General features: G+C 39.4%; 1 protein-coding gene across 1 annotated transcript; it reads left to right on the top strand.

Annotated features, from left to right (window-relative positions):
* Positions 1-877: 877 nt before the first annotated feature.
* On the top strand, positions 878-11224 carry LOC120568656 (acyl-coenzyme A thioesterase 1-like). Its single transcript, XM_039816310.1, has 4 exons — positions 878-1161; positions 7037-7548; positions 9369-9571; positions 10200-11224. The coding sequence occupies exons 2-4, from the start codon at positions 7077-7079 to the stop codon at positions 10806-10808; spliced, it is 1284 nt and encodes a 427-aa protein (XP_039672244.1). The 5' UTR covers positions 878-1161; positions 7037-7076; the 3' UTR covers positions 10809-11224.
* Positions 11225-24990: the final 13766 nt, after the last annotated feature.

Genomic DNA, 24990 nt, shown 5'->3' with positions numbered 1-24990 from the left:
ACTTACCAAATAAATCAACAATTTGACACAAAATATTGATTTAAGAAGGAGTTTATTGATTTAAATACGATTGCATTGCTTCTGCTAAAGAAAATAGTCTGTTCCGTCTCTACGGTTGGAATCCTGCGTCCATAGCAACATAAACTCTGATGGTTATACAACTACAACAGTTATTTTTTGTTAACAGAATGCCTTAGAATTCAACCAAGCCATGTAATAATGACATGTATTTATTATTTTAATTGCATTATAATTAAAATGCAGACTCTGTATAACTGATAAAAACTGTGATTTTAGGTTTGTGTCAGATGTACAAAATCCTGAGGACATTATGGAGTGGCAAACTTTGACAAAATGTTCTGACATGTTTTGCCTCTTATAAAAAAATAGCTGTTGTGTCTGTGTTGTTGAGGTCCCAATGCAGACAGACAAAGCGGCCGATTATACTCACATTTCTCAGCGAGTGGCGTATCAGTAATAAAAAGCTTCTTCATCTTTTGAATAGGCTCAAGCCAGAACAAGCAGTTTATAATGGAAGTCTTAAAATGAAACATGAAGTGCTCACAGTGAATAAAGCAATTATCTCACATCTTGATGAGTGTACACAAAAGGATATGCCACATCTCCTTGGCATATGATATAACCTTTTTTTTTCTAAAATGGATAGATAATATCTTCAGTATTACATACATTTATTATGTGTGAGACACTTTATTTAAATGTATGGTATCAAAGTTTAGGCTTAAATTCAAAAACTGTCCCCAACCTAAACAGCACAGAACAGATTGATGAGTAGGCTACAATGGGGCATACCGGACACTGTAGGAGTTATCCAACCCCAGCAGATGGCAGCAGTGCAACATTAAGGGTGCAAGCTGCCGTTAAACTCGAAGAAGGATGGCCAAGAAGACAATGACGTAGCATCCTCGAAATTCCGGCTTCGGAGGATCCTTCCTTGACTTTGAGAAACACCAGAGCCTGTCTATGGAGAGCCTGTTCACTCCCTATCTCACTCCCTATTAAGCCCCATTGTACCAACCCGGAATTTTCCCGAGAGTGGAAGTTCTCCCCTTATTAGACATTCTCTGAAAACACCCAGAAGAACAACAACAGCGTTCTTCCTGAGGCCTGTACTACGAAGCAAGATTTGGCGTTAACGAGGTAACTTCAGGTTCAACCCATGAGTTTAACTTGATATTATAATAATAACAACACGGTGCAGATTATTTTAAGAGATTGTTCATTATATAAATTCTGTATGGACAAAGACAGTCCAATTGTCGATCATATTAATTTCTGTGCTACCAACAGCGTTGTGTGTGTGTGTGTGTATAAACAGTTCTGTGACCAGACGTTTGTGTATTACCAGAATAAAACTCCTCAACTGGGAATATATATATATATATATATATATATATATATATATATATATATATATATATATATATATATATATATATATAATACTGGCCTGTGATGTCTTTCCATAACACGTGAGATCACACAGCTGTTGCACATGTTTATGTAGACTTTGGATTTGGAGTTAGTTAGTTAGTGAGATAGATAGATAGATAGATAGATAGATAGATAGATAGATAGATAGATAATCAGTGGTTCATCGACTGCGCACTGGCGACATATTAAAGGTGCAGTAAGTGATTATTCTCAAAGATTGTTGATATTTGAACTCAACTGCCAAACAAATAACCCCCCCACACCAGAAGCTCCACCCCCAGACTCACTTACAAAGAACTACTGTCCAGCACATTAAAATGCTGCCTCCCCCCCCCACCATCAACTGTCGCTACCTGTCACCAATTGGCTGGAATAGTGTTTTGTGGCTCATGTACTCCTTTCTGTTTGTTTTCCATTTTCACAGCTGTGTATCAGAGACGGTTTAGAAAGGAGTGTCACTACCTGATGTGAGTCGAGTGCAGATGTGAGTGGTGGCAAATGAAACGTTTTAGCTATCTATGATTGTTTGATTGCTAACGTTAGCTCAAAACGCCATTCAAGTGACAGCCTTTGTTGTTTGATTGCTAACTTGTAGCCAGCACTGAAAGAACTTTGTTATGTAGGTACATTTTTATTGTATTGACATTACAGAAGTCTCTCGTTAGCAGGTTCTTATAGACTACTTCAGCCTCTAATCTAGAACTGACATCAGGGATCATTCCGTGAAAATGTGATGCCTTATGCTTAATAATAAATTACTGCTATGTAATGTACCTATCATTATTCTGTCATTGTCGCAAAGTGACGCATGCGCAACTCACATCTGCACTCGACTCACATCGGGTAGTGACAATGAGACACCAAGAGGGTAAGCTTTGCTTCAGAACTCGAACCTCCTATGGCGCCATTTCGATGCTACAAAGCGATCACCTCCCGTTAGCATTCCACTGACTGTCCTTCATTTTGACATCACTTCACAGCGAATAACTTTACATCTGAAGCGTTTAAAGACTATTCGTCCATTGTTTATTTCTAAAGAAACACGACAATGTATAAATGGCTCCATTACCTTGTACCTCACGTTATGGCTCCGTAGCAGGCGTTTTTGTAAAAATAGGCTAACGATTGTGTCACATATTAGAGGAATTACCGTATAGTACAGGAGAAGCTCGCAGGCAGTTTCGACTTACATTAGCTGTTTAAGTTTAATTACTAATGTTAACTAGCATTTTAGTTACCAATAATTAGCCTGTGCCCATGTTATCTCCTTACATATACCTACATTTCTCTTGGTACATCTACCAGAACACTTAAAACTTTCAGACACGTTGCTCACGTCACATTTACATTGTCTCTCTCAGTTGGAGGCTGCGCAGTAACGCTAGCGCTCACCGGAAAAGTGCTTCTAATAGCCTTCACTGGTCTCCGTCCAGAGCAACGGGATCTGTTGGTCCATTCTTATATACTGTCTATGTGAGACACCCTAACTCAGAGTAGTTTCTTGTATCTGTCTCACGTGGGCTCCACCACCACCACGCCTCTTTAGGAGACTAGAGGCAGGTCCCAGTGTATTGATTGCAATGGGAGAAGTGAACGTGAACACAGATTATGAGCAATCCTTTCGCCCCATAGTCACCAAAGTATATATTGGTGCCATTTCTCACAAGCCACCTATCTCCAGAACATTCTGACACTAAAATGGCATTTTTCAGATAGACACATCAGGAGAAAATTTACTTTGTTTGAGAGCTGTTTCTGTCTCAGGACCAAACTCTCGCAAGATCTGGCAAACCAGAGAAGCTAACTTCAGCTAGCGTTCGTGAAAGCCCAAACAAAACTAATCTCTGTGATGCTAAATATGTCTTTTAGCTGTGTAAATATCTAAAGTAAGCAAAAGAACATATTAATAAATTATTCAAATATAACTTTTCATCCATCCACACGACGTTCACTACACGGAGACAGGAAGTGTGTACCGTTTCATACCATTGTGTTGGAAATTAAGGGGGGTAAAAATGAGATTTAAAAAAATATACGTCAAAAATATGCATATATATTTGCCAATTTAGGCTAATATTTTAATCCTACATTAAGCTCTAATTTAATTTTCATTTAATTCATTTATCTTCCATTTTTGTCTATAAACTCATAAACAGCAATTCTGCATATACAGGTGAAACTCGGATAATTAGAATATTGTGTAAAAGTTCATTTATTTCAGTAATTCAACTTAAAAGGTGAAACTAATATATAGACTCATTACATATATTATTTCAAGCCTTTTTTTTTTACTATAATTTTGATGATTATGGCTTACAGCTTATGAAAACACCAAATTCAAAATCTTGTGTCAAAAAAAGTGTCACACTCTAATCAGCTAATTAATCCAAAACACCTGCAAAGGGTTCCTCAGCCTTTAAATGGTCTCTCAGTAGGTCTCTGGTTCAGTAGAATTCACAATCACACACGGGATGCGATCCCGGCTCTCCTGGGTGAAGGAAAGTCCTGTGTTCCACCACCCCATCCAACTCCCCACCGCGGACTTACGTCCTTTCATACTACTCGCTACGGCAAAAAATTCACACGTAATGTAGGTCAATGGCAGCCGAACGGCGTTTATAAACATGCTAAAAAGCGATTGATAACACACCAAAATGGCATACGAATTGGCGTGTCATACATATGCCACTTTATGAGATCAGTCTGATCATGGGGAAGACTGCTGACCTGACAGTTGTGCAGAAAACCATCATTGACTGGAGAGGATTGTCAGGAAGGCCAGTCAAAAGTGTGGGGGAGCTTCACAAGGCGTGGACTGAGGCTGAAGTTACTGCATCAGGAGCCACCACACACAGATGGATCCTAGACATGGGCTTGTCAAGCCGCTCCTGAACAATAAACCAGTGTTTCCCACACATAGACTAATTTGTGGCGGTACGCCACACAATCGTTATTATTTTTTTTTAACGCTATTTAAAAAATGCATTCGTTCAGCTGCATTCCCTTTCCCTGATCTCCTCCTTTCTGTAAAAAAGTCGCCAGTATTGTCCAGCGAGCATGCAAGGTGTTTCTCTCCAAACAGTTTGGTAACTCCCCCCCCCACTCATGCTTCCTTCAGCAGACAAGCTTTATGGAGATGCTGACTTAATTTTCACAGCACCTGCCCACACTGCCAAAAGTACCAAAATCTGGTTCAATGACCATGGGATTACTGTGCTTGATTGGCCAGCAAACTCGCCTGACCTGAACCCCATAGAGAATCTATGGGGCATTGCCAAGAGAAAGATGAGAGACATGAGACTGAACAATGCAGAAGAGCTGAAGGCCACTACTGAGCATCCTGGTCTTCCATAACACCTCAGCAGTGCCACAGGCTGATAGCATCCATGCCACACTGCATTGAGGCAGTAATTCATGCAAAAGGGGCCCAAACCAAGTACTGAGTACATATGCATGATTATATTTTTCAGAGGGCCAACATTTCTGTATTTAAAATCATTTTTTTAATGATTTCATGTAATATTCAAATTTTCTGAGATTTTGAATTTGGGGTTTTCATAAACTGTAAGCCTTAATCATCAAAATTATAACAAATAAAGGCTTGAAATATCTCGCTTTGCATGTAATGAGTCTATAATAATATATTAGTTTCACCTTTTAAGTTGAATTACTGAAATAAATGAACTTTTGCATGTTATTCTAATTTTCCGAGTTTCACCTGTAAATAAACTTAGCACAAAAAGTAAGGAAATTTGTGTTTGGTAGATTATTTCTCTGTGGTAACAATGCTTTTTGGCAATAAATCTTATACCGTTGGAAAGCCTGTTTAGTTCACATTCAAATGGTATTTGTAAGGAACATGCATTTGTGGGATGAGCAGAAGCGCTGAGTATGTGGGCATGCGCCAAATGTTCTCTGCCAATGCCAAACAGCTTATTATGCCATTGACTTGTTTGGTGTTTGGTGGATTGGATGATTGAAGTTTGAAGAAACAAGACATTGGCAATTTAACAATTTATTCATTTCACAAACAGGAGCCTCAGTAGCATGTGGAAGAACCATACACAGCCACAACAGCCTGGCACCTCCTCCTCATGCTGATCACCAGCCTGGTCACACACTGCTGTGGGATGGCATCCCATTCTTCAACCAGCATTTGTAGCAAGTCAGCCAACGTGGTTGTGTTGGTCACTCTGGCACGAACAGCACGCCCAAGCTGATCCCACAAGTGTTCAATGGGGTTGAGGTCAGGACTGCTGGCAGGCCATTCCATCCTCTCCACTCCCACATTCTGGAGGTAGTCTCTGATAAACCCGTTGTCATTTTGGAGGATAGAGTTCGGTCCCAGACTATGGAGATATGGGATTGCCACTGGTTGCAGAATCTCATCTCTATATCTCTCTGCATTGCGATTGCCTCCAATGATAACAAGCCTCGTTTTTCCAGTGAGGGAGATGCCACCCCACACTATCACATTGCCTCCACCAAAAGGTGTTACTCTACGGTGCAGCAATCAGCATAGCGTTCTCCGCGTCTTCTCCACACTTTGACCTTATGATCCAACTGCCATAGGCAGAATCATCCAATCTACCAAACACAAAATGAGTCAATGGCAGAATAAGCTGTTTGGCATTGGCAGAGAAGATTTGGCAAATTTTTCATGGGCGCAACCCACATACTCAGCGCTGCAACCCACAAATGCATGTTCCTTACAAATGAGGCACCATTTAAAAGGGAACTAAACAGGCTTTCCAATGGTATAAGATTTATTGCCAAAAAGCATTGTTACCACAGAGAAATAATCTACCAAACACAAATGTCCTTACTTTTTAAGTTTAGAAATATATTGCTTTTTAATTACTCATGTTGGCACGAGGTAGTGATTACTGAGTGCATTTTAATCTGGGCTCAGCACACATTACAAAACAGCAACTGTATGCACTAATTACTATTTTTTAATAGTGCCCGAAAATTTAGTAAATGCCCCAAGCATTAAGGCAAAAGTTGGCCACCAAATTTTTTTTTTTAATTTCCTACACTGTTAGTATATGTTAGTCAAGTTATTTACTGGACAGCATATGAACAGTATTTATGTTACACAAATGTACAACAACATTTAGCCAGCAATTTAGTCTAGTCATGTTATTTTATTTCTTAAATTGGTTTAGAAGAGGTAGATCTGTGGTAGTCCTGGGGTTATGGAGAAAAAGAAAATAGGAGACACTATTTTAGATAAATCAGGTTAAGCACAAACATTAATAACGTTTCTGCTATGTCAAAGTCTTCTGAAATAGGGATGTCCCGATCAGCTTTTTTAGCCCCGGGTCCCCTGCTGATACCAAGTCCCAATCTGATACTTGTATTTGTATAGATAAAAGAGCTGCACAGCATCTTTTTGTTTAAAAAAAAATCAACAAAGCTAGCATTTTTGTAAAACTTTGATATAAAATCAACTTCTACTTAGAATGGTGTAGAATTTACTGATGTAAATGATGAGTAAGGTGCCCATATTGGCTCTAATCCAATCAGGACATCCCTTAGAAATAATATGACTGTTCAATTTATTCTCTTACAATCACAGTGCAACCTTGTGAAAGAAAAGAACAGTAGTTTCAGAAGAGATGTCCTCCCAAGTCCGACTGAGGCTGCTGCCGAGAGCCAGATGCATGTTTGATGAGCCGGTTCAGGTAAAGGTGGCCGGGCTGAGGGCGAGACAGGTGGTCACCATGAGAGCCAGATGCACTGACGACAAGGGACTGGTGTTCAGCTCCTCAGCCACCTACAAGGCTGATGGGAGCGGGGAGATCGACCTGGAGAGAGACCCCTCTCTCAGCGGGAGCTACGTCGGGGTGGAACCCATGGGTCTGCTGTGGTCCATGAGAGCAGACTCCTTGCACAAAAGGTTTCAGATAAAAAATTCACTAAACCCTCATGTGGTGAAGTTATCTGTGCACAGGGAAGAGGAGGAGGAAGAGGAGGGGGAGGGCAGGATGCTGGCAGAGGCGACCAATGAGAGGCTTCTGATTGGAGACGGAGTTAGCCGGCTCCCCATCAAAGAGGGGAATATCCGTGGAGTCCTGTTCACTCCCACAGGTTGGTTTCTTTGTTGTTGTATTTTTTTATGTTTTGTGAGTAGAAAGCATAATGCTAATGTTGGTCATATACAGGGCTTAAAGTATTCCGACACCGTGCCGGATCTTCGGCGTGCGGCCGTGATAAAAAAATAATATAAAATTGGGAGCTTTCATGCAGTTTATTATTTTCAAGTCAATTGATTTCACCTACCAATCATATGAGAGGAACGCAGGGCTTAAAGTACTCGGGCCTGGTGCCCGATTTCTGGCGTATGACTATTTTAGAAAAAGTAAATAAATTAAAAAGTCCATATGGGATTTGTTTTTGATGCGCTGGATTTAGCCAATCATCGAACTTCAACCTACCAATGAAACGAGTTCTAGCCAATCAAATGCAAAGTAGGGCGGGTCTTTGCCGAAAGCAAGAGTGCGGTGTGGTCTCTGTGGTAACGCGGCTAAAATAAAATGGAGGCAAAGTTTATCAAACTTGGAGCATGTAGATACAGCTCTAGTTGAGAAAGGAGTTAAAAAAATGGCGCTGGGCATGAATAGAGGACAAGAGGAAAAGGGTGGAGACGGGAAGCCGTTATTAGCACTTGGTGTCTCAAATTGAGGGAGCCGGGTGCTTGATTCTGCAGTGTATGTTCAAGGAAGATGCTGTACGGCAGCAGCGGTAAGAAAGTGCTTGCTAGTCATTAGATGCTAGTCACAAAACTTTGGGCCGTGCACTCTGTCATACGAGTACGTTACCGGCAACGACCGCTACCGCTGCGACTTCGCCTTCACTGACCGACCGTGTTTGTGATACAAACAATACGTGTGTGCACGTTCATAGTGGAACACGATTAGTCATTAACAATGGCCGCTGTGTAAAAGCTAATTAATAATTAATGCATGTGTTTGTATGCAGCTGTTGCCAGCGCTTCTTGCCCGAGACAAATTTCCTTACGGGACAATAACGGTTATTTTATCTCATCTTATCTTAAAGGTGCTCTAAGTGATGCGACGCGTTTTTTAGGCTACAACATTTTTTGCCACATACAGCAAACATCTCCTCCCTATCCGCTAGCTGCCTGTCCCATGAACACGTAAGAAAACGCGGTCTCTGTAGACAGCCCAGGCTCCACAAATGGCAACAAAAACAAACCGCGCAAACCTGCACAACGAACCATAACAAACAGTGTTCCAGCCAATAACCGACAAGAAGGAACTGGTTGAGTCATGAATACGCGTTGTGGAAGTAGCCTACGTGCTAACGCTGCTGCAGTGATGGCTCAACCAGCTCCTTCTTGTCGGTTATTGGCTGGAACACTGTTTGTTATGGTTCGTGGGGCTGGTTGGCATAGTTTGTTTTTCTTTAGAGACCGCGTTTTTTACAGTGTGTTCAGGGGACAGCCAGCTAGCGGATAGTGAGGAGATGTTTGCTGTATGTGACGAAAAATGTTGTAGCCTAAAAAATGCATCACATCACTTAGAGCACCTTTTAAGTTTGAGTCAACTTCAAAAATAGCTCGACCCTAGAATTTTCTGTAATGCACCTCAATAGTGTCTTTTGTGTCTTTGTCTGTCACACTCCACACCCCAAGATTGTAATATAGGCTTTAAAGTTGCAAAAAATGGTCTAAGCTAAAAAAGTGTCTAAACCCAAGCTACGATGACACCATGAGGGTTCTCTCCTCCAACTTTAGAAAGTGCCCTCCAGAGCCACAGAAGACTTTATACAGTTGTTTTTACAGACTGAGTAGTATTCCTCCTAACCAGTCAACTCATTAAAATAAACATGCATTACTGTATGTAATATGTTGATCATTTTGCACCCGTATGTGTCTTCTGATCCAGGAAGAGGTCCATTCCCTGCCGTGTTGGATTTGTACATTTTAGGAGGAGGTTTGTCAGAGAAAAGGGCTTCTCTGCTTGCCAGTAGAGGATTTGTGGTCCTGACTGTAGTGGCATATGGTTATGATGACATGCCCAAGAAGATTAAAGGGGTCCATCTGGATTATTTTGAGGAAGCAATACAGCTTTTAAAAAAACAAGATAAGGTGAGTTCTCTAAATTTCGAAGAATTCTTAAGTTTTGGGGACACGTATCATTGTTTGGCTGTACAGATGTTCCAATACCATTTTTTTCTCACACAATACCAATTCTGATACCTGAACTTGCAAATCGGCTGATACCGAGTACTAATCCGATACCAATGCGTATATGTGATATTAATATTATTTTGTAACAGCTGTTCAGCTCAGGTGTAAAACATGAACCAATACATACAGAGAATACATTCCATAGAACTTTTTCGGCTTTTGTTAAGTCATAACGGAAAAAGAACTTAAATACACTACTTTAAAGTAATTTTTTTTTTTTTAAGGCAAAATCTTGTGGTATCGGATTGGTGCATAGACTCTTGTATTTCCGACTTGGAACTTGGAAATTCAGACTTCCCAGTTTAAATGGAACGCACCATCTCTGTTGAGCTACTCTCTAAAGCCTGGCTGAGCGAAAGGGCCCCAGTCGCCCTATTTTAGGCAAAGATGTCGATCCATAGAAGTCTCAGATGAAGTGCAGTTCATGTGTATCATGTATATCATGTGAAAGTCCATCTGCATGACATCACACTTATCTAGTATAAAAGTACACTTTGCAACTTGTAATATTCACTTTTTTCCACAGGTGGGCAGTAAAGGAGTTGGTGTATTATCATTTTCCAAAACTGGAGATGTTGCACTATCAATAGCCTCTTACCTGCCAGGTGTTGAGGCCACAGTGTGCATCAACGGCTGCTGTTCCAATACAGTTTTACCCCTCTACCATAAGAAGAGCCAAATCCTCCCTCCGTTAATGTTGGACATCAGTAAGATGGTTCCCACTGAGTCAGGGGCCTTTATGGGCAAGAATGTTATGCATAATTCGCTGGCAGAGGAGAACAAGGCCACCCTGGTCCCCATTGAACAAGCCAAGGGACGTTTCCTCTTTGTGGCTTCAGAGGACGACCTCAACTGGGACAGCAAGGCTTACATGGACCGGATGGTGGAGAGACTACAGCATCATGGGAAGGACAACTTTGAGAGTGTGTCTTACCCTGGAGCAGGACATTACCTAGAGCCGCCATACGGACCCTACTGCCCCTCCAGTTTTCATGCGTTTGGTGGCACGACAGTCCTGTGGGGGGGTGAGCCCAGGTCCCATGCAGCAGCTGAAGTCCACCTGTGGAGGAAGATCCAGGAGTTCTTCAGAACTCATCTCAGCTGTGATGCTACACAAACTAAAGCCAGATTATAGATACAAATACAGTTGAAGTTAATTTAATGTTTTACAATTAAGAATCTCTTTGTAACATTATATCTAGGAGGATGTAAAAGTGTATTTTTGTCTTCATTTTTGTATGGATAAGGATTATAAAAATGTAAGTGCACTAAAGGCAGACTGCAGCGTATCAGCCGCTCTGCTGAGTAGGTGATTGGCTGCAATCTGCCGTCCTTCCAGGACCTGTGTGTGTCCAGGACCCTGAGGCGGTCAGGAAAGGTTGTTGACGATCCCTCTCACCTCAGACACAAACTGTTTGAACCCCTCCCCTCTGGCAGAAGGCTGCGGTCCATCAGGACCAAAACCTCACACCAGTTTCAGTACCCCACCCTAGACACTACACGTTACATTAACGCACATCCTGGACTAAAACCTGTCCATTGCACACTATATGCACATACTACTTTTACATCCCTCAACATCTTTGCTCCTCCTGCACTAAACCTTAGACATCTTTTCTTACTGTTAAACCGTTATATTGTACACATTTATTCATGTTATCGTTTCTTTTACATTTATTGTTTATTTCCTTTTAATATGTTTATTTTTAAGGATGCGGCACCATCATCCAAGGCAAATTCCTTGTAATTGTTACTTACTTGGCAATAAATCATTTTCTGACTTTCTGATTGTAAAGACTTAATAATGCCAGGTTCAATATGTTAAAAAAAATGTGTGTTGTTTTCACAACCAGCATTGCTTACTGCTCTTGTATTCACTCCAGACATTTGAAAAACACTTGATGGGAATGGGTGACGCTTTTATGGGTTTATAAATGTTTCAACCTTCCCTTTAGAGTCACTATGCAACACTTAGCAACTAGTCATCTCAAAACTGACCATGGCAAAACAGAGTAGAAGAGAACTTTAAAAAAAAAAAAAAAAAAAAAGACACGAGAGGCGGGGAAAAAAACATGAGTTATTGCTAACTATATTGCATCCTGATCTTTTATCCTGCTCAGAGACAAAAGATAACACGTTATTGTTTGCAGCAGGCTTGCTACAGTGCAGGCCCATCAAGAAAGCTGCACCAGCCTTGATCTGCCTCCTCCATTTATTGAGCAGCATTGTTAAAAAGCTCTTTCTCTGTCTGTCCTTTATTCTTCCTGCTTATGGATCTGACTGCTCCCTTTCTGTCATTTCAGGTCGACTGAGCTCTCATCAGCCTCTGGCTTTTGAGAGGCAGGAAATTATTTGTTCCACTACTGTACCTGAACTTTACAAGCATCACAAGCTGTAAATTGTGTTTAAGCCCGCAGTTAAAAGTGGATTTATATGTGTGTGTTATGGCCAGTGGTGGAATATAACTAAGTACATTTATTCAAGTACTGCACTTAAGTCCAAATTTCAGGTACTTTGAGTCTTTTCTTTTCAGCTTCATGCCACTTTCTACTCTGCTACATTTCAGAAAGCAATATTGTACTTTTTACTCCACTACATTCATCTGACAGCTTTAGTTACTAGTTTCTTTACAAATTAAGATTTTAGTACACAAAACACATGTAGTTTATAAAATACAATGTTTCATTATAAATGAAACTAGCCAACAAGCTAGCTTATGAGTCCAGCTGAAATGATTAGACCGTTAAACACACAACTGTTTGGATTATTTCCAGTTTCTAAAATGTGAGAATTTTTCTGCATTGAGTACTTTTACTTTAGATACTTTTAGTACATTTTCCTGATGATACTTACATACTTTTACTTAAGTAACATTTTCAATGCAGGACTTTTACTACTAATTATTTTTTACAGTGTGGTATTAGTACTTTTACTAGAGTAAAGGATCTGAATACTTCTTCCACCGCTGGTGATGGCATAGTAACAGAGTCTGCGTGGAGATTCAGTAACGTGAAGGTTGGAAGAACTGCCATTGGGAGGCTTGCGGTGCTTGTGTTTTCTCTTACATGTTGCTGATGTCGGGTGGAAGTGTATTTTTATGATCTATCGATTGCACTCAGAGACTTATGGGCCTTCTAGCAGCATGCATTTTGTTTCTACAGCTGAGTTCAGATAGGGCTGCACGATAGGACATAAAATGAAAATCACGATTAATTGCACATTTTACCTCGATAACAAAAAAATTTTCAGTCGTGAAAAGACGAAGGTCCAGTTGGGAGTTTGGATGGAGAGTCCACTGAAGTCCACTGTGGTCTGAAGGGATAATCCTCGCTAGATCACAAGCTTGCGGTAACAGTTAGTCGGGAGGTTGACAGCTAACGTTAGCCAGCTGAAGCTAACAGTTGATCGACGGTGAGTAACGTAGCTACGCTACACAGGCTGGCAGCAGCACAGAGTCCAGAATTGATAAGTCACAGCAGGGGATAGAAAGGTGTTGAGAATGACCAACACCTAATCTAAACTTAAGGTACTTAATTACTAGAAAACAACAAAATATCAATTTCGCGGATTGTGAAGTGGCGATATTCACATCAGCGTTCTCACGTTCCAACATAATTTTTTTTTAAGTGGTAAATAGCTATATGTTTGAGTATCCTCAATGTATATGGACTTTTAACCCTTGTGTTGTCCTCGGGTCAAATTTGACCCTTTTGAAAAAGTGTTTTATATCAAAAATATGGGTTTCAACCAAATTGCAGAAAATTATCATGGATGCATGGATATGTTTTATGGGTTCCATACAACGTTATATGCAGGTAAAATTAATGATAACTTTAATTGAATTTTGGTTTGTTATAAAAAAAATTAAATGGTTTTAAAACAGTATCATGACTAAACTTTAATATACACCAGTCTGTGAGCCACTCAACATCCTCTGATCTTAACTGTTAGTCAAAATAATTAATAATTTCTGCTTTTTTACCTAAAAAAATAGGTATAATGTCATATAAATTTGGTTTATTGACCATGAATAAAGAAAGCTTTTTTTTTCAAAAGTTTTTTTGCCAAAAGCATAGCAAAAAGCAACAAACAGGCCAGAAAAAAGTGCTAAAAAAAGTGAATTTTCAATTTTGACCCAGAAGGACAAGGCAATACAACACAAGGGTTAAACGTGACAATGACTAAGACAAAAAAAACTACTGTAAAACACATGATTTCATAAAAACTTCATGTGAAATTGTATATATACAATACCTTGGCCACAATTTCTGTAGCTTCCTTTTCAACTAAAACAGTTAATTTTATTATGTGGTGCTAATGACATTTTTCCTCAGGTATTTGGAGAAACCAACAAAAATCTGTATATTCTCAAATAGTATGGTCTTAGCCACTATCAGTTGTTTCCAGAAGAAGATATTCAGATCAAATCAGTTTAAAGAGTTTTAATTTTGCCTAAAAACCTACAACCTAAAGTGCCTGTATTTGCTAAATCACCCATCAACAGTCAGACATGAAAATCACTCACCTTTTGGCGAAATTTGCCGTTTTTGAAATCAAAATAGGTGACCTACGTGAATCATGTAGTCCATATGGGATTTGTTTTGATGCGCTGGATTTAACCAATCATCGAACTTCCATCTACCAATGAAACGAGTTCTAGCCAATCAGATGCGAAGTAGGGCGGGTCTTTGCCGAAATGTGAGAGTGCATGCCGGTGTGGTCTCCGTGGTAACGCAGCTAAAAAAAAATGGAGGCAAAGTTTATCAAACCTGGAGCATGTAGATACAGGCAGCTTTAGTTGAGAAAGTAGTTAAAATAAATGTCACTGGACATGAAAAGAGGACAAGAGGAAAAGGGTGGAGACGGGAAGCCGTTTAGCACTTGGTGCCTCAAATTGGGTGTTTGCTTCTGCAGCGCATGTTCAAGGAAGACACTGTACGGCAGCAGCAGTAAGACAGTGCTTGCTAGTCACAAAGCTTCGGTCCGTGCACTCTGTATTTCGAGTACGTTACCGGCAACGACCGCTACCGCTGCAACTGCGACTGTTCCTTTACTGACCGACCATGATATAAACAATACGTGTGTGCATGTTCATAGCGGAACATGATTTGTCATTAACGATAGCCACTGTGTAAAAGCTATCTGAAGCCCAAATTGCCTTGACAAAGCTGTCTGTTTGGAATCAGCATGGCAGGTATTTAAACATAACGGCCTTGTCCCAGAGTTTAGACGTCTAGCTTTATGAAAAGCTAAACAATGTCACGTTTTAAATAAAGCTGCTAATATCAACATGGACAAAATCATGAATGTAAAAATTTGCTTTTTTGATGATGAACTGGCCAAAAGTAGTAAAGTTTAGTTTTCACAATTATTCATTGTAGGCTTATGATATTATTGCAATATGTAAATCCACATTGACTCTTAATTTAACATATGGTTGGAAGAAGTAAAAATTGATCCAAAACGTTTTAGTTTTTAAAAATTATGACTTTTATTGACTGTTTTGCCAGTTGCCGCATCATGGGTGCGCCGTATATTTTCCTGCTTGTTTGTCCTATGCCAATCACACCTATGGTTTTAAGCTCCTCTTTTTTCTGCTTGTGGAGAGCTACGTGACACATGAAAAACTATATTGATGAGGACCGGCGAGTTAAATCGGCCTATACCAGGCAGACACACAGCTGACCTCTATGGAAAGCCAAAAGGGTCATAATACATCACAATTCTCACTGTGTTTTGAACGCCGTTGTTGGCGCCACCTGGCATTAAATAAATGCCACCCCACGTCTAATAAAAACCACCAGGTGTCTAATAAATGCCAGCCACCAAGCATGTGACATCACCAGGCGTTTAATAAACGCCACCAGATGCATATTACTAGGCACCTGGTGGCGTTTTGATAATCAACTCCGTCCTGTGGTTTTCACAGCCAATAGAATTGATCGTAAAGAAGAAGGTCAGGCCACTAATCAAGCACGGATCTCCTTTGCTGTTTGTTTGAGTAGCCTAAAGAAAATGCACAACTTTGTAGTATTTGTTAGTTTGTATTGCCATAAATCAGTAGGCACTGCTCATACTTTATTTAATTAATCAATCCCAATCATCCTCCTAAAAATGTAATAGAAAGTGGTGAGGAGCTATTTTCATTATTACCTGCTTAAATTTAATAAGGAGTTAGTTTGTGCTCATGTTGTAATCTTACAATAAATTAAAAATTCAACTAAAATAAAATAGATTAAAATGACTGTGTACCTTTTACAATAATGCCACAACAACAATGTCTAACAGTAAAACTAAACCTAGAACGGATTATTTAGAATAGAAAAAAAATCAGATAATCCCATGCTTTACATGACCATAGTTTATTAGAGGGAATAACTTATATATTGTCCTCTTCTGCCACCCTCAGGAATGTTAGAGCAACAGTAGGCAAACTGCTTTAGCTCAGTCAACAAGAACAAATAAATGCTTTTTAAATGATATAACTATACTCCACGTGTTTTAATATACAGCCATATGTATAAATAATAACTAAATGGTAAAATAACACCAAAGTGCATACTGGGGATTTTCTAGTTAAAATATTTGAACTTATGTAGAAATAATAAATAAAAACTAAAATAACACCCAATGTGAATAAGTGAATTAGTGTTGCCTGACCTTCTTCTTTACTGATTGGGTGATTAGAGTTCAAATCTTTTGGCTGTGAAAACCACAGGGTGGAATTGATTATCAAAACGCCACCAGGTGTCTAATAAACATCTGGTGGCATTTATTAAATGCCTTTTGACGTCACACGCTTGGTGGCGTTTATTAGACACCTGGTGGTGTGTATTAGATGTGTGGTGGCATTTATTAAACGCTACGTGGCGCCAAGAACAGCGTTCAAAACACTGTGAGAATTGTGACATATTATGACCCTTTTGGCTTTCCATAGTAACCTGCAGGTTGAGGCGCTGGAGAAAGACTCGGACATACACACCTCGGGCCGCTGTGGACTTGTGTCCGTCCCGCAAGCGGCTTCAGGAAAGTGGCTGCATGTGTCCGACAATGCACAAAACATCCACACCAGTCAACACTTAGATCTCCGTGGTCAAATCAGCCGACGCTGAAATTGTAGTGCACTCATATACTGGTACTTTTGGTAAACGCAGTTAAACGGCGCAGATCGATGATTTTAGCAAAGTTAGCGGTAAGATGGACACATGGAATTAATTCCGGTTTTTAAAATAAGGTGTTAAGAAAGTTTATATATAAAGTACACATAAAAATAAGATTATGGGATTATATTTACAAGAAATAAAAACAAACATTATTACTGTATACATTTTGAGATTTTACAAAGTAATTGTCCCACATTTCTACCATAAAATGACTTCAAATCTGAAACAACGTTGCTCCATAATTCCAGGCAATGACTGATATATTTTAGTACAGGACATCTCTGACTACACCCTTACTGAAAATCAAACAATTTTACTGTATAAAAAAAAAAAAAAAAAAAAAAAAAAAAAATTTAAAAAATTTTAAAAAAAAATTTTTTTATAATTTTTGGAGATTTTACCAAGTAAATATCCCACATTTCTACTGGGAAATGACCTCAAATGTGAAACTTTAGGGCCTATAAAAAGACTTTGCTCCATAATTCCATATATAATTAATATATAATTATAATTTTGGAGAGTTTTCAAAGTAAAATCCCATTCCCCTATATTTGAGTTAAGGACATCTCTGACTACACAAAAATTAAAATCCCATACCTAATTTAAATTTCTCCTGACTAAAAATATTAAAGTTAAGGTGCTATAAAAATACTTTGCTCCATAATTCCAGCCAATGACTGATATATTTGTGTACAAGACATACAGAAGGTGGCTGGTGGCTGGTGCACCAGTGTTTGTGTGTGTCCGTCGGCCCGCCCCCGCATTTGGTGACTGGTGAGTGTTAATTTCGGACCCTGCACACGCAGTAGAATACTTTTAAGGAGAAAGTAGGCCTATCAACAGAAATAAATTATCAAAATTATCATCATGGGAAAAATATGTCGATAATATGTCAGAATTTCGATGTCGATACATTTTCGATTAATCGTCCAGCCCTAGGTTCAGACCTTTGTACTAGTTGGCCATGAGCCCATATTCTAAACTAGATTTTCTTTGTGTTCCAGCTGCTGTTGACCTACTTGCTGTAAATAACACTGTATCTGTGTTCTTTGTACTGTGTGTGTAAGTACTGGGGCTGCACGATATGAGGATATGCGATAACGTTGAATATCGCCATAATCTTACTTGCGATAAAGAAACAGATGTTAAAATGTACTCAGTTCTGCATTCCTGCTGATTTCAGTATTCTTCTAAAATAAAATAAATTGCTTGCTGAATTTAAAACAAATAAGGAAATAATTTCTAACTTTTATTGAACAAATTGAACATTGAATTGAATATAAAAGGCACCTAAAAAAAGACAGTTACATTTGCAGTTTTCTGCTGATATTTTCTTTCAACACAAAAAATCTCTGAGTGTCTGTGGCGATATGTCGCAGCCTTTTGCGATGTGTTTATTGAGTCAGTTGATATTGTGTTAGGATAATTTCATTATCAGGAATAGACAGAGACTACTGAAGTTATAATAAAGTTCATTTTACTTGAGAATCCAACAAGGAGGCAGTTTACAGCACTCATTTCGTGAGTACAGAAAAGTGACTAAATGCTCTCTTACAACAGCTTTTAACACAAGGTGGAATACAATACAAAGTCTATAGTCATAAAGAGTCAATGTCGTCAGTTTATCTTCAAGCTGGGCATCTCCTCTGCCTGCTCTGCCCTCAGAAACATCCTGTGACTTTCACAAGGACAGACGATGGCTCCATGGTATCTTGTTTAGAGTATTCAGTATAATATTATTCTATGCAAACAGTTTAATAATAACAAGAGAGAAAATATGTAAATCAAAATTTCTCTGACATATTGCGATGACGATAAAAAGAAATATAGATATATTGTGCAGCCCTAGTAAGTAAGTACTAATTAGAACCACAGTGTATCTATGAGCATATTTGTGCAATTCATATTTCAATCAAACTATCTGTACTGAATTGTAAAATGCAAGCTCGTTCTTCTAACAAAGATACAACTTTGCAATGCCCCCCATGTGGCATTGCAAGCTCCTGCAGTATGACTGTTGAATGAAATACTTGCGAGCTTGTTTCCCTTCTCACCCCCACATTTGAACTTTTGAACTTTGGGTCATGAGTTCACTTCTGACTCCCTTCCTTTATCTCCTCACAGTGTCTAACCGGGACTCTTCCCATAGACAGAGGAGTAAGGGATGCTTAGGAACATGTAAAAACATCCAGTGTTTTCCCTGGTGTAATTCACCTGCATCGTAAATCTCACATTTGGAACAGCATAAACAGAAACAAAGCCACTCATACTATTACCGCACTGTTTGTTTCTGCAGGCTTCGTTACTTTGATTTAAGCTTACATGAGTCTGTCATTACTCTTCTGAGTGAGAACAAATGCCAGTCGGTCTCTGACAGAATATCCATCATGATGATGCTGTGTTTTGGGATTGTGGCTGCAGGCACCTTGTGTACACAAGCTATAACTGCTGTGTTTGTAACCTGCAGCCACAAACCGGGCTGCAATGTAATCCTATGGGACAAATGTGTATCGTCAATTTGGTGTCTGACAACATTGTGGAAAGGATCTCTACAGAGATAGGCTTTTTTTCTGTTTAACCAACAGCTCTGATGTTGCTAGAGCTAAACCCCACTTTTAGTGTGTATAGAGCCAACATATTTACACATGTAAATCGGTAAACTCTGTGTTTATTTAAACCAAAACAAAAAAAACTGAAACTGTATTCTTGTGCCAGATTCTGTGAGTATGTCTTTGCATAATCTAGATAATGATGCAGTACCAACCGGCCCTTGTACCTCGACTCATCTGCTAAAAATGCCAGTTCAGATGTAGTCACTAGGTTGTCCTCTTTCAAGCTTTCTAATACACACTGCAATCATACAGCTATTAAACAAAACCATCCTACAGCAATAGCCTACCGTTCCTTTTTTGTCAAACCACAACAGAGAAAAAATATCTCCCTGAGACTTTGATTTTGTGCAATTTCTCACCCTCACTGCTGAGCCTGGTTTGTGCACAGCCATGCACAAACTATCCCAAAGACGCTTGTGGGTGTGTTTTCTTCCTTGTCACTTTTTCTAGTAAAGTACAGTGAAACGCAGAGCTGTCTGTGTTTTAAACCAGTGAAAATTACCAGGCTATCATGTGTATTATTAGGCTGTAGTCTACACTATGTAATTAGCTCAACCGGCCAAAGAAAAGAGCTGATGGGAGGCAGAATCTTGGTTCCCATCTGGTGCAGATTTATATATTTATACTAGTGATTGTATAAGATAAAGAGACATTATTGTGAATGTTTCTATCTATCCAGAATTTCTGATTATGCTTTGAATCAATGAAACTGGTCTATAGGTCATGTTGGCATCAAAAGTTGGGACTGGGGGATTCAAAATGACCATTAGAGTGCTTTAAAGTCAGACAGCTAGAACTCTTGAAAGCCACGACTCTTTATTTAACTGAAACTTAAGAAGAATCTCTAGCATTTTGCTCAATAATGCATTGCACGTCAACCTCCTTCTCTTCAGCATTTCAAGCTGTTTTCAGCATCTGTTATCTTGATCACTGACATAGAGGAAATTTCACTGACACAACTGGTTATTTTAGTCCAACTGGATGTCAAACATTTGAAACATAGTCTCATTGCCAGACCTTCCTCCACAGCTCTGCCAAGTAACATTCCGAGATTGAAGAAAAATGTGCTCTGGTTTATTGGCATTTCCTTAAACCAATCACAATCGTCTTAGGCGGCGCTCAGCGCCGGACACAATGATGGTGCCTCTGCAAAATAGCCCCTTGTTTTGGTGGAACATGTGTACGTTCAAAGGTTGTTTTAGTCGTGCAACAGAAAACTCAGATTGGACAGATAGACTAGCTAGCTATCTCGATTTAGCCTGCAGAGATCTGAGGAGCAGTTAACCATTGTCCTCATGTCCATCACGAACATCCAGCCAAAAATCCAGCCGAAATGAGGGACATCCGGCAGAATTTCTGGCGGCTAATTTAAAACTAACCTATTGACCCCTTGTGAAATGTGTTTTAATTTACAAAAAAGAGATACAACAAAAACATTTATTAATTTAACTTCTTTTTTTTTTAAGTAAGTGCTGTAGTATAACTAGCAGTAGACAAGTTATAGTTGAGGTAAGTTTGGAGACATTACCTTATTTAATCATTAAATTAATAAATATTTTTGTTGAATATCTTTTCGGGGTTGTAATTTGTAGACGTCCCTAAGCACTCTTACTGCCCGGTAGCAGTAGCAGCAGCAGCAGAGAGCAGAAGCCAACAGGCAAGTGTTATTTACATAAACTTCTGGTGTACATACAAACTTTCTAATCCATCGTTTTATGAGTGCCTAACCTATTTGTACTAGTGTAGAAGTTTGGTATCATTTCGGGCATTATTAGTGGGGTCATTTATGAGATACAAACGTGGATCCATTAGCAACTGCACTAAGCTATTCAGCTGATCACGCTAACTCGTCCAATGTTAGACCCAGCTGAAAAAAGCTTCTGGGGGGGTTGTTTGGCTCGAGGTCATGGTGCAAAGGACCCTAGGGTGAAATTACTCCGAACCATCACTTTAAACACACTGAAAGTGCCTGATATCATGCTTTTTAAGTTATTAGAAGTCACCTTTGATAGAGCTAGGCTAGCAGTTTCCCTCTGATTCCAGTGCTAATGCTAAACTAAGCTAAACACGTCCTGGAGCTCATGATGCATGTCTGCAACCCCTGTTATTCCGATTTGGGAGTGTTCATGCATTTTTCCAAGATGGTTACTGCTAGCTTGGAAGTGGAAGGATGTTGTTCCCCAGCTTAATATCCTCTTAAAATGACACCTTTAAAAGATTTTTATGTTGTCAGCACTGCTTTTATGTTCAACATATGTTTCCCTGGGTCAGTTATGCTGAAATCTCCCACCTACAGCCTTTAGTCTACTGATGTTATACTCACGTTTGCCAGTTTTCATGACTTAGACATTGATATCTCCACAGTGGCTGAATGGATTTGTACCATGTAAACTGCATTTGAAACAAATAATCTTCCTTTGTGCTTTAGAATTTTGAACTGCGAAGATATCCCTAATATCTTATAATGAGGACCCTGGGAACCGAGGGGATGACCCCCTTCGTATAGTCACACAATTTAGATATTTGCTACCTAAATTAGCTACTTCAGCTGTGTATTTGTAGTGTCTTGTAAATAAGTGAAACCATATACAAACTGTGTGTAACTCATTTAAATAAACTGAATAGATGGTATTATGGAAGTGATGGCTAATGTTTGAGTTTATTTAGATGTAACAGCAACACGAGTGTTCTCAATGGTAGCTACCGTATGGCTCTGGCTGCAACTTTGGATTTCTTAAATCTTTCATGGTCATATGATTTGGGGCCACTTTAATGACACATTCAGAAAATTCCCTGTTGTAGCCTTTGATTTCATAAATAAATGGGCATCCGTATACAAAATAATAGCATTCACTGTTTTCACCTAGCAACATTAATTGCCTTTTCATTTACATAACCCAGGGCACCGCTAAACCTTTTTTTATCTATGGTCCTCGTTTCTTTCCCTGCACCATACATCCAAAACAAGCAGAGCTACAGTGTCATGTCCTTTTAATTCATTTAACAAGGAAACACGAAAGCAGTGATTCCAGAAACATTTATTCAAATCCCCCTGGCGGTTCAGTGGCCCGTGTGTTTGGCAGCGCTCCTCAGGCCTTCGCCAAGATGCAGACGAAGAACAGTGTGAGCCAGGCTTTGAAAACAGTGGCTCAAAGACTTCCATATTTCTGGTAAAAACATAGAAATTGCTTCTACGTCCTCATGGGGTTGGCCGTTTAAACAGATCCCAGTGTGACCTGTAAAGGTTCACTGACAAACCAATGGAGAAATATGGATGTCGGTCAGTGTAACGCTTATCAGTTCATTTTTCTGTTTTCCAAATGTCCGTTTATGCTTAGAAAATTGAATTGATAAGCGTTACACTGACCGATGTCCTGCAAAGATCATGTGTGTCAGAGCTGCATGGAAGTGTGCTTATTTATAGTTTTCTGAGTCATGTTGGTTTAATGGTGTACGTTTATGTATTTATGCAAAAAATATATATATATATATGGGAATAATGAGGAAATGCAACTTTATACACTCAGTCTCTAATAGGTTGTATATAGATGTGATCACATCCATATAATCAGATTTCCATGAAACCTTCTGCCTTTCAGCGAGTGAGAGAGGTATTTTACAGTCAGGACTCTATTTGACTGCTGTCTCCATAGGCTTCATATTATGTTTCATGTGTCATCTTCAGCCCTCTGGGGTAGAAATGTTTTTTCCTAATGATGTAATGCCTTGCGCAGTCTCATGGGGGTGCTGTAGTTTAACTTTTTCAGCTTAAACACAACATCAGGGGTTGCACTGTTCAGTTTTGAGGGATGATGCATCGTGCTGCACTTTGTTGTGAAAGCTGTAGTAACATAAAGTTATGAGCACTTCTGTCTTATTTGTGTCTCACTAAATACAAACAGTCCTGTCCAACTTCTATCTGTTGACATGTTGTTATGCTGTTTGTATGCACAAAAAACGTCGTAATGTGTCGTTAACAACTGGTATTGCTAACAATGGCTAACCTGGCAAGAGCTATCACCACAATGAAACATCTGAACTGTAAATAGAGCGCATTCAACTCGGGTGTGACGTCATTCCCAGTTGTCACACCCGACTGGACGTCACTCTGGCTTCCAAGGTAAACACACTACTACTTTTGTCTGGAGGCATGTTGAAATTTAAAGGACAATTCCGGCGCAAAATGAACCTAGGGATTAATAACGTGTACAGAGTCAACCGTTATCTGGGATATGTTTTCATGCTAATCGAATGTGTCTCTAGCTTGAAACAAGTTAGCGCAAACCGCTGATTGGCTTATAACAGACAGTTTATGAAAAAGATAGATTATAAAGACAGTAGCGTTCATGTTTACAACTGTCTGCTTTGGTTTACATGTAGGGACCCTCATTATGCTACCGTTGAAGTGTGGTGCTATTTTGAGCCTTGTTAGTGGTATAAAATAGCGATTTACCCTCTGCCACGAAAGCTAGCATTAGAAGCTAATCACCGGTTTGTGCTAGCTTGTTTCAGCTAGAGACACATTTGATTAGCATGAAAACATATCCCAGAGAATGGTTGACTTGGTGCACATATGTTATTAACCCCTAGGTTCATTTTGCGCCGGAATTATCCTTTAACAAAAGTAAAAGATTAGGCTACACTTATCAAAACTTAACATTGTTATACATGTGTTTTTACTTTGTAACGGCCTAATTTTAGGAATAATGTATTACTTCCATCAAAACAGACACAATAGCAATGCCCATGTTGATATTCCCAATACATTCTGCATGGAAAACTTAACCTTCCTGATCATCCATCAGTTTCTCACTTCCCAGACCCCATCAGTCCTCCCCCGGATCTCGGTCATGGTGCAACAACAAGTGTGGACAAACATGACAAACACTAAATCGTTCGAACATATGTTTTTTTTCCCATGAGCCTCTGCACCGCTTCAGCGCAGAAATGAACCCACCCCTCCCATGCAGAAACTTAACATCCTCCGTTATCTCTGCTTAACATGATCTGTGCACTGCTCATGGGCATCAGTTTGGTTTGAAATGTGCTGGGGACAGAGACGCATTCGAAAGTGCATTTTCAGAAGTGCTGGGTACAATGACGCATTCATTTTTTTTTTCTCTTTCACGCAGGTCATGTTTTGAAAGACGCTGTCCTGTAGTTTACTAATGTAAATGAATAAAAATGTATACAAAAACAAATGTGATGATGTCTGACACGTTTTATGAAGAAGAAAGCCTGAAGTTTTCAAAAAGCATTAGACAGGCAGTGTTGAACAGAGAAGCGTGTAGCCAGCACAGCAGCAGAATGGCTTTGCCTGCCCTGTCGGTATAGAGATTTTTGTGGATTTGTTGGCATCTGTTGCTCAAGAATTATATGTGTTAAGAACTTTATTTATTTTTTAACTAAATTGAGCTTGAGGTTTTCAAAAAAAGTGGTGGGTACAAAATGACTCATGACGAAATCTGATAGGTACGTATACCCACTGTCCCCACCGAAATCGACACCTATGGCACTGCTGCATACTTAAGCTGATTATTAC

Source organism: Perca fluviatilis, chromosome 11 (genome assembly GCF_010015445.1).
Source record: "Perca fluviatilis chromosome 11, GENO_Pfluv_1.0, whole genome shotgun sequence".
Taxonomy (NCBI): domain Eukaryota; kingdom Metazoa; phylum Chordata; class Actinopteri; order Perciformes; family Percidae; genus Perca; species Perca fluviatilis.
This window is presented reverse-complemented; position numbering and strand designations above follow the sequence as displayed.

Bases quoted from the DNA above. Each gene is read 5' to 3' on its own strand.
- LOC120568656 (XM_039816310.1), top strand. From the start codon at position 7,077: ATGTCCTCCCAAGTCCGACTGAGGCTGCTGCCGAGAGCCAGATGCATG. The intron at 7,549-9,368 runs GTTGGTTTCTTT...CTTCTGATCCAG, and splicing joins AGTCCTGTTCACTCCCACAG to GAAGAGGTCCATTCCCTGCC. The intron at 9,572-10,199 runs GTGAGTTCTCTA...TTTTTTCCACAG, and splicing joins TTTTAAAAAAACAAGATAAG to GTGGGCAGTAAAGGAGTTGG.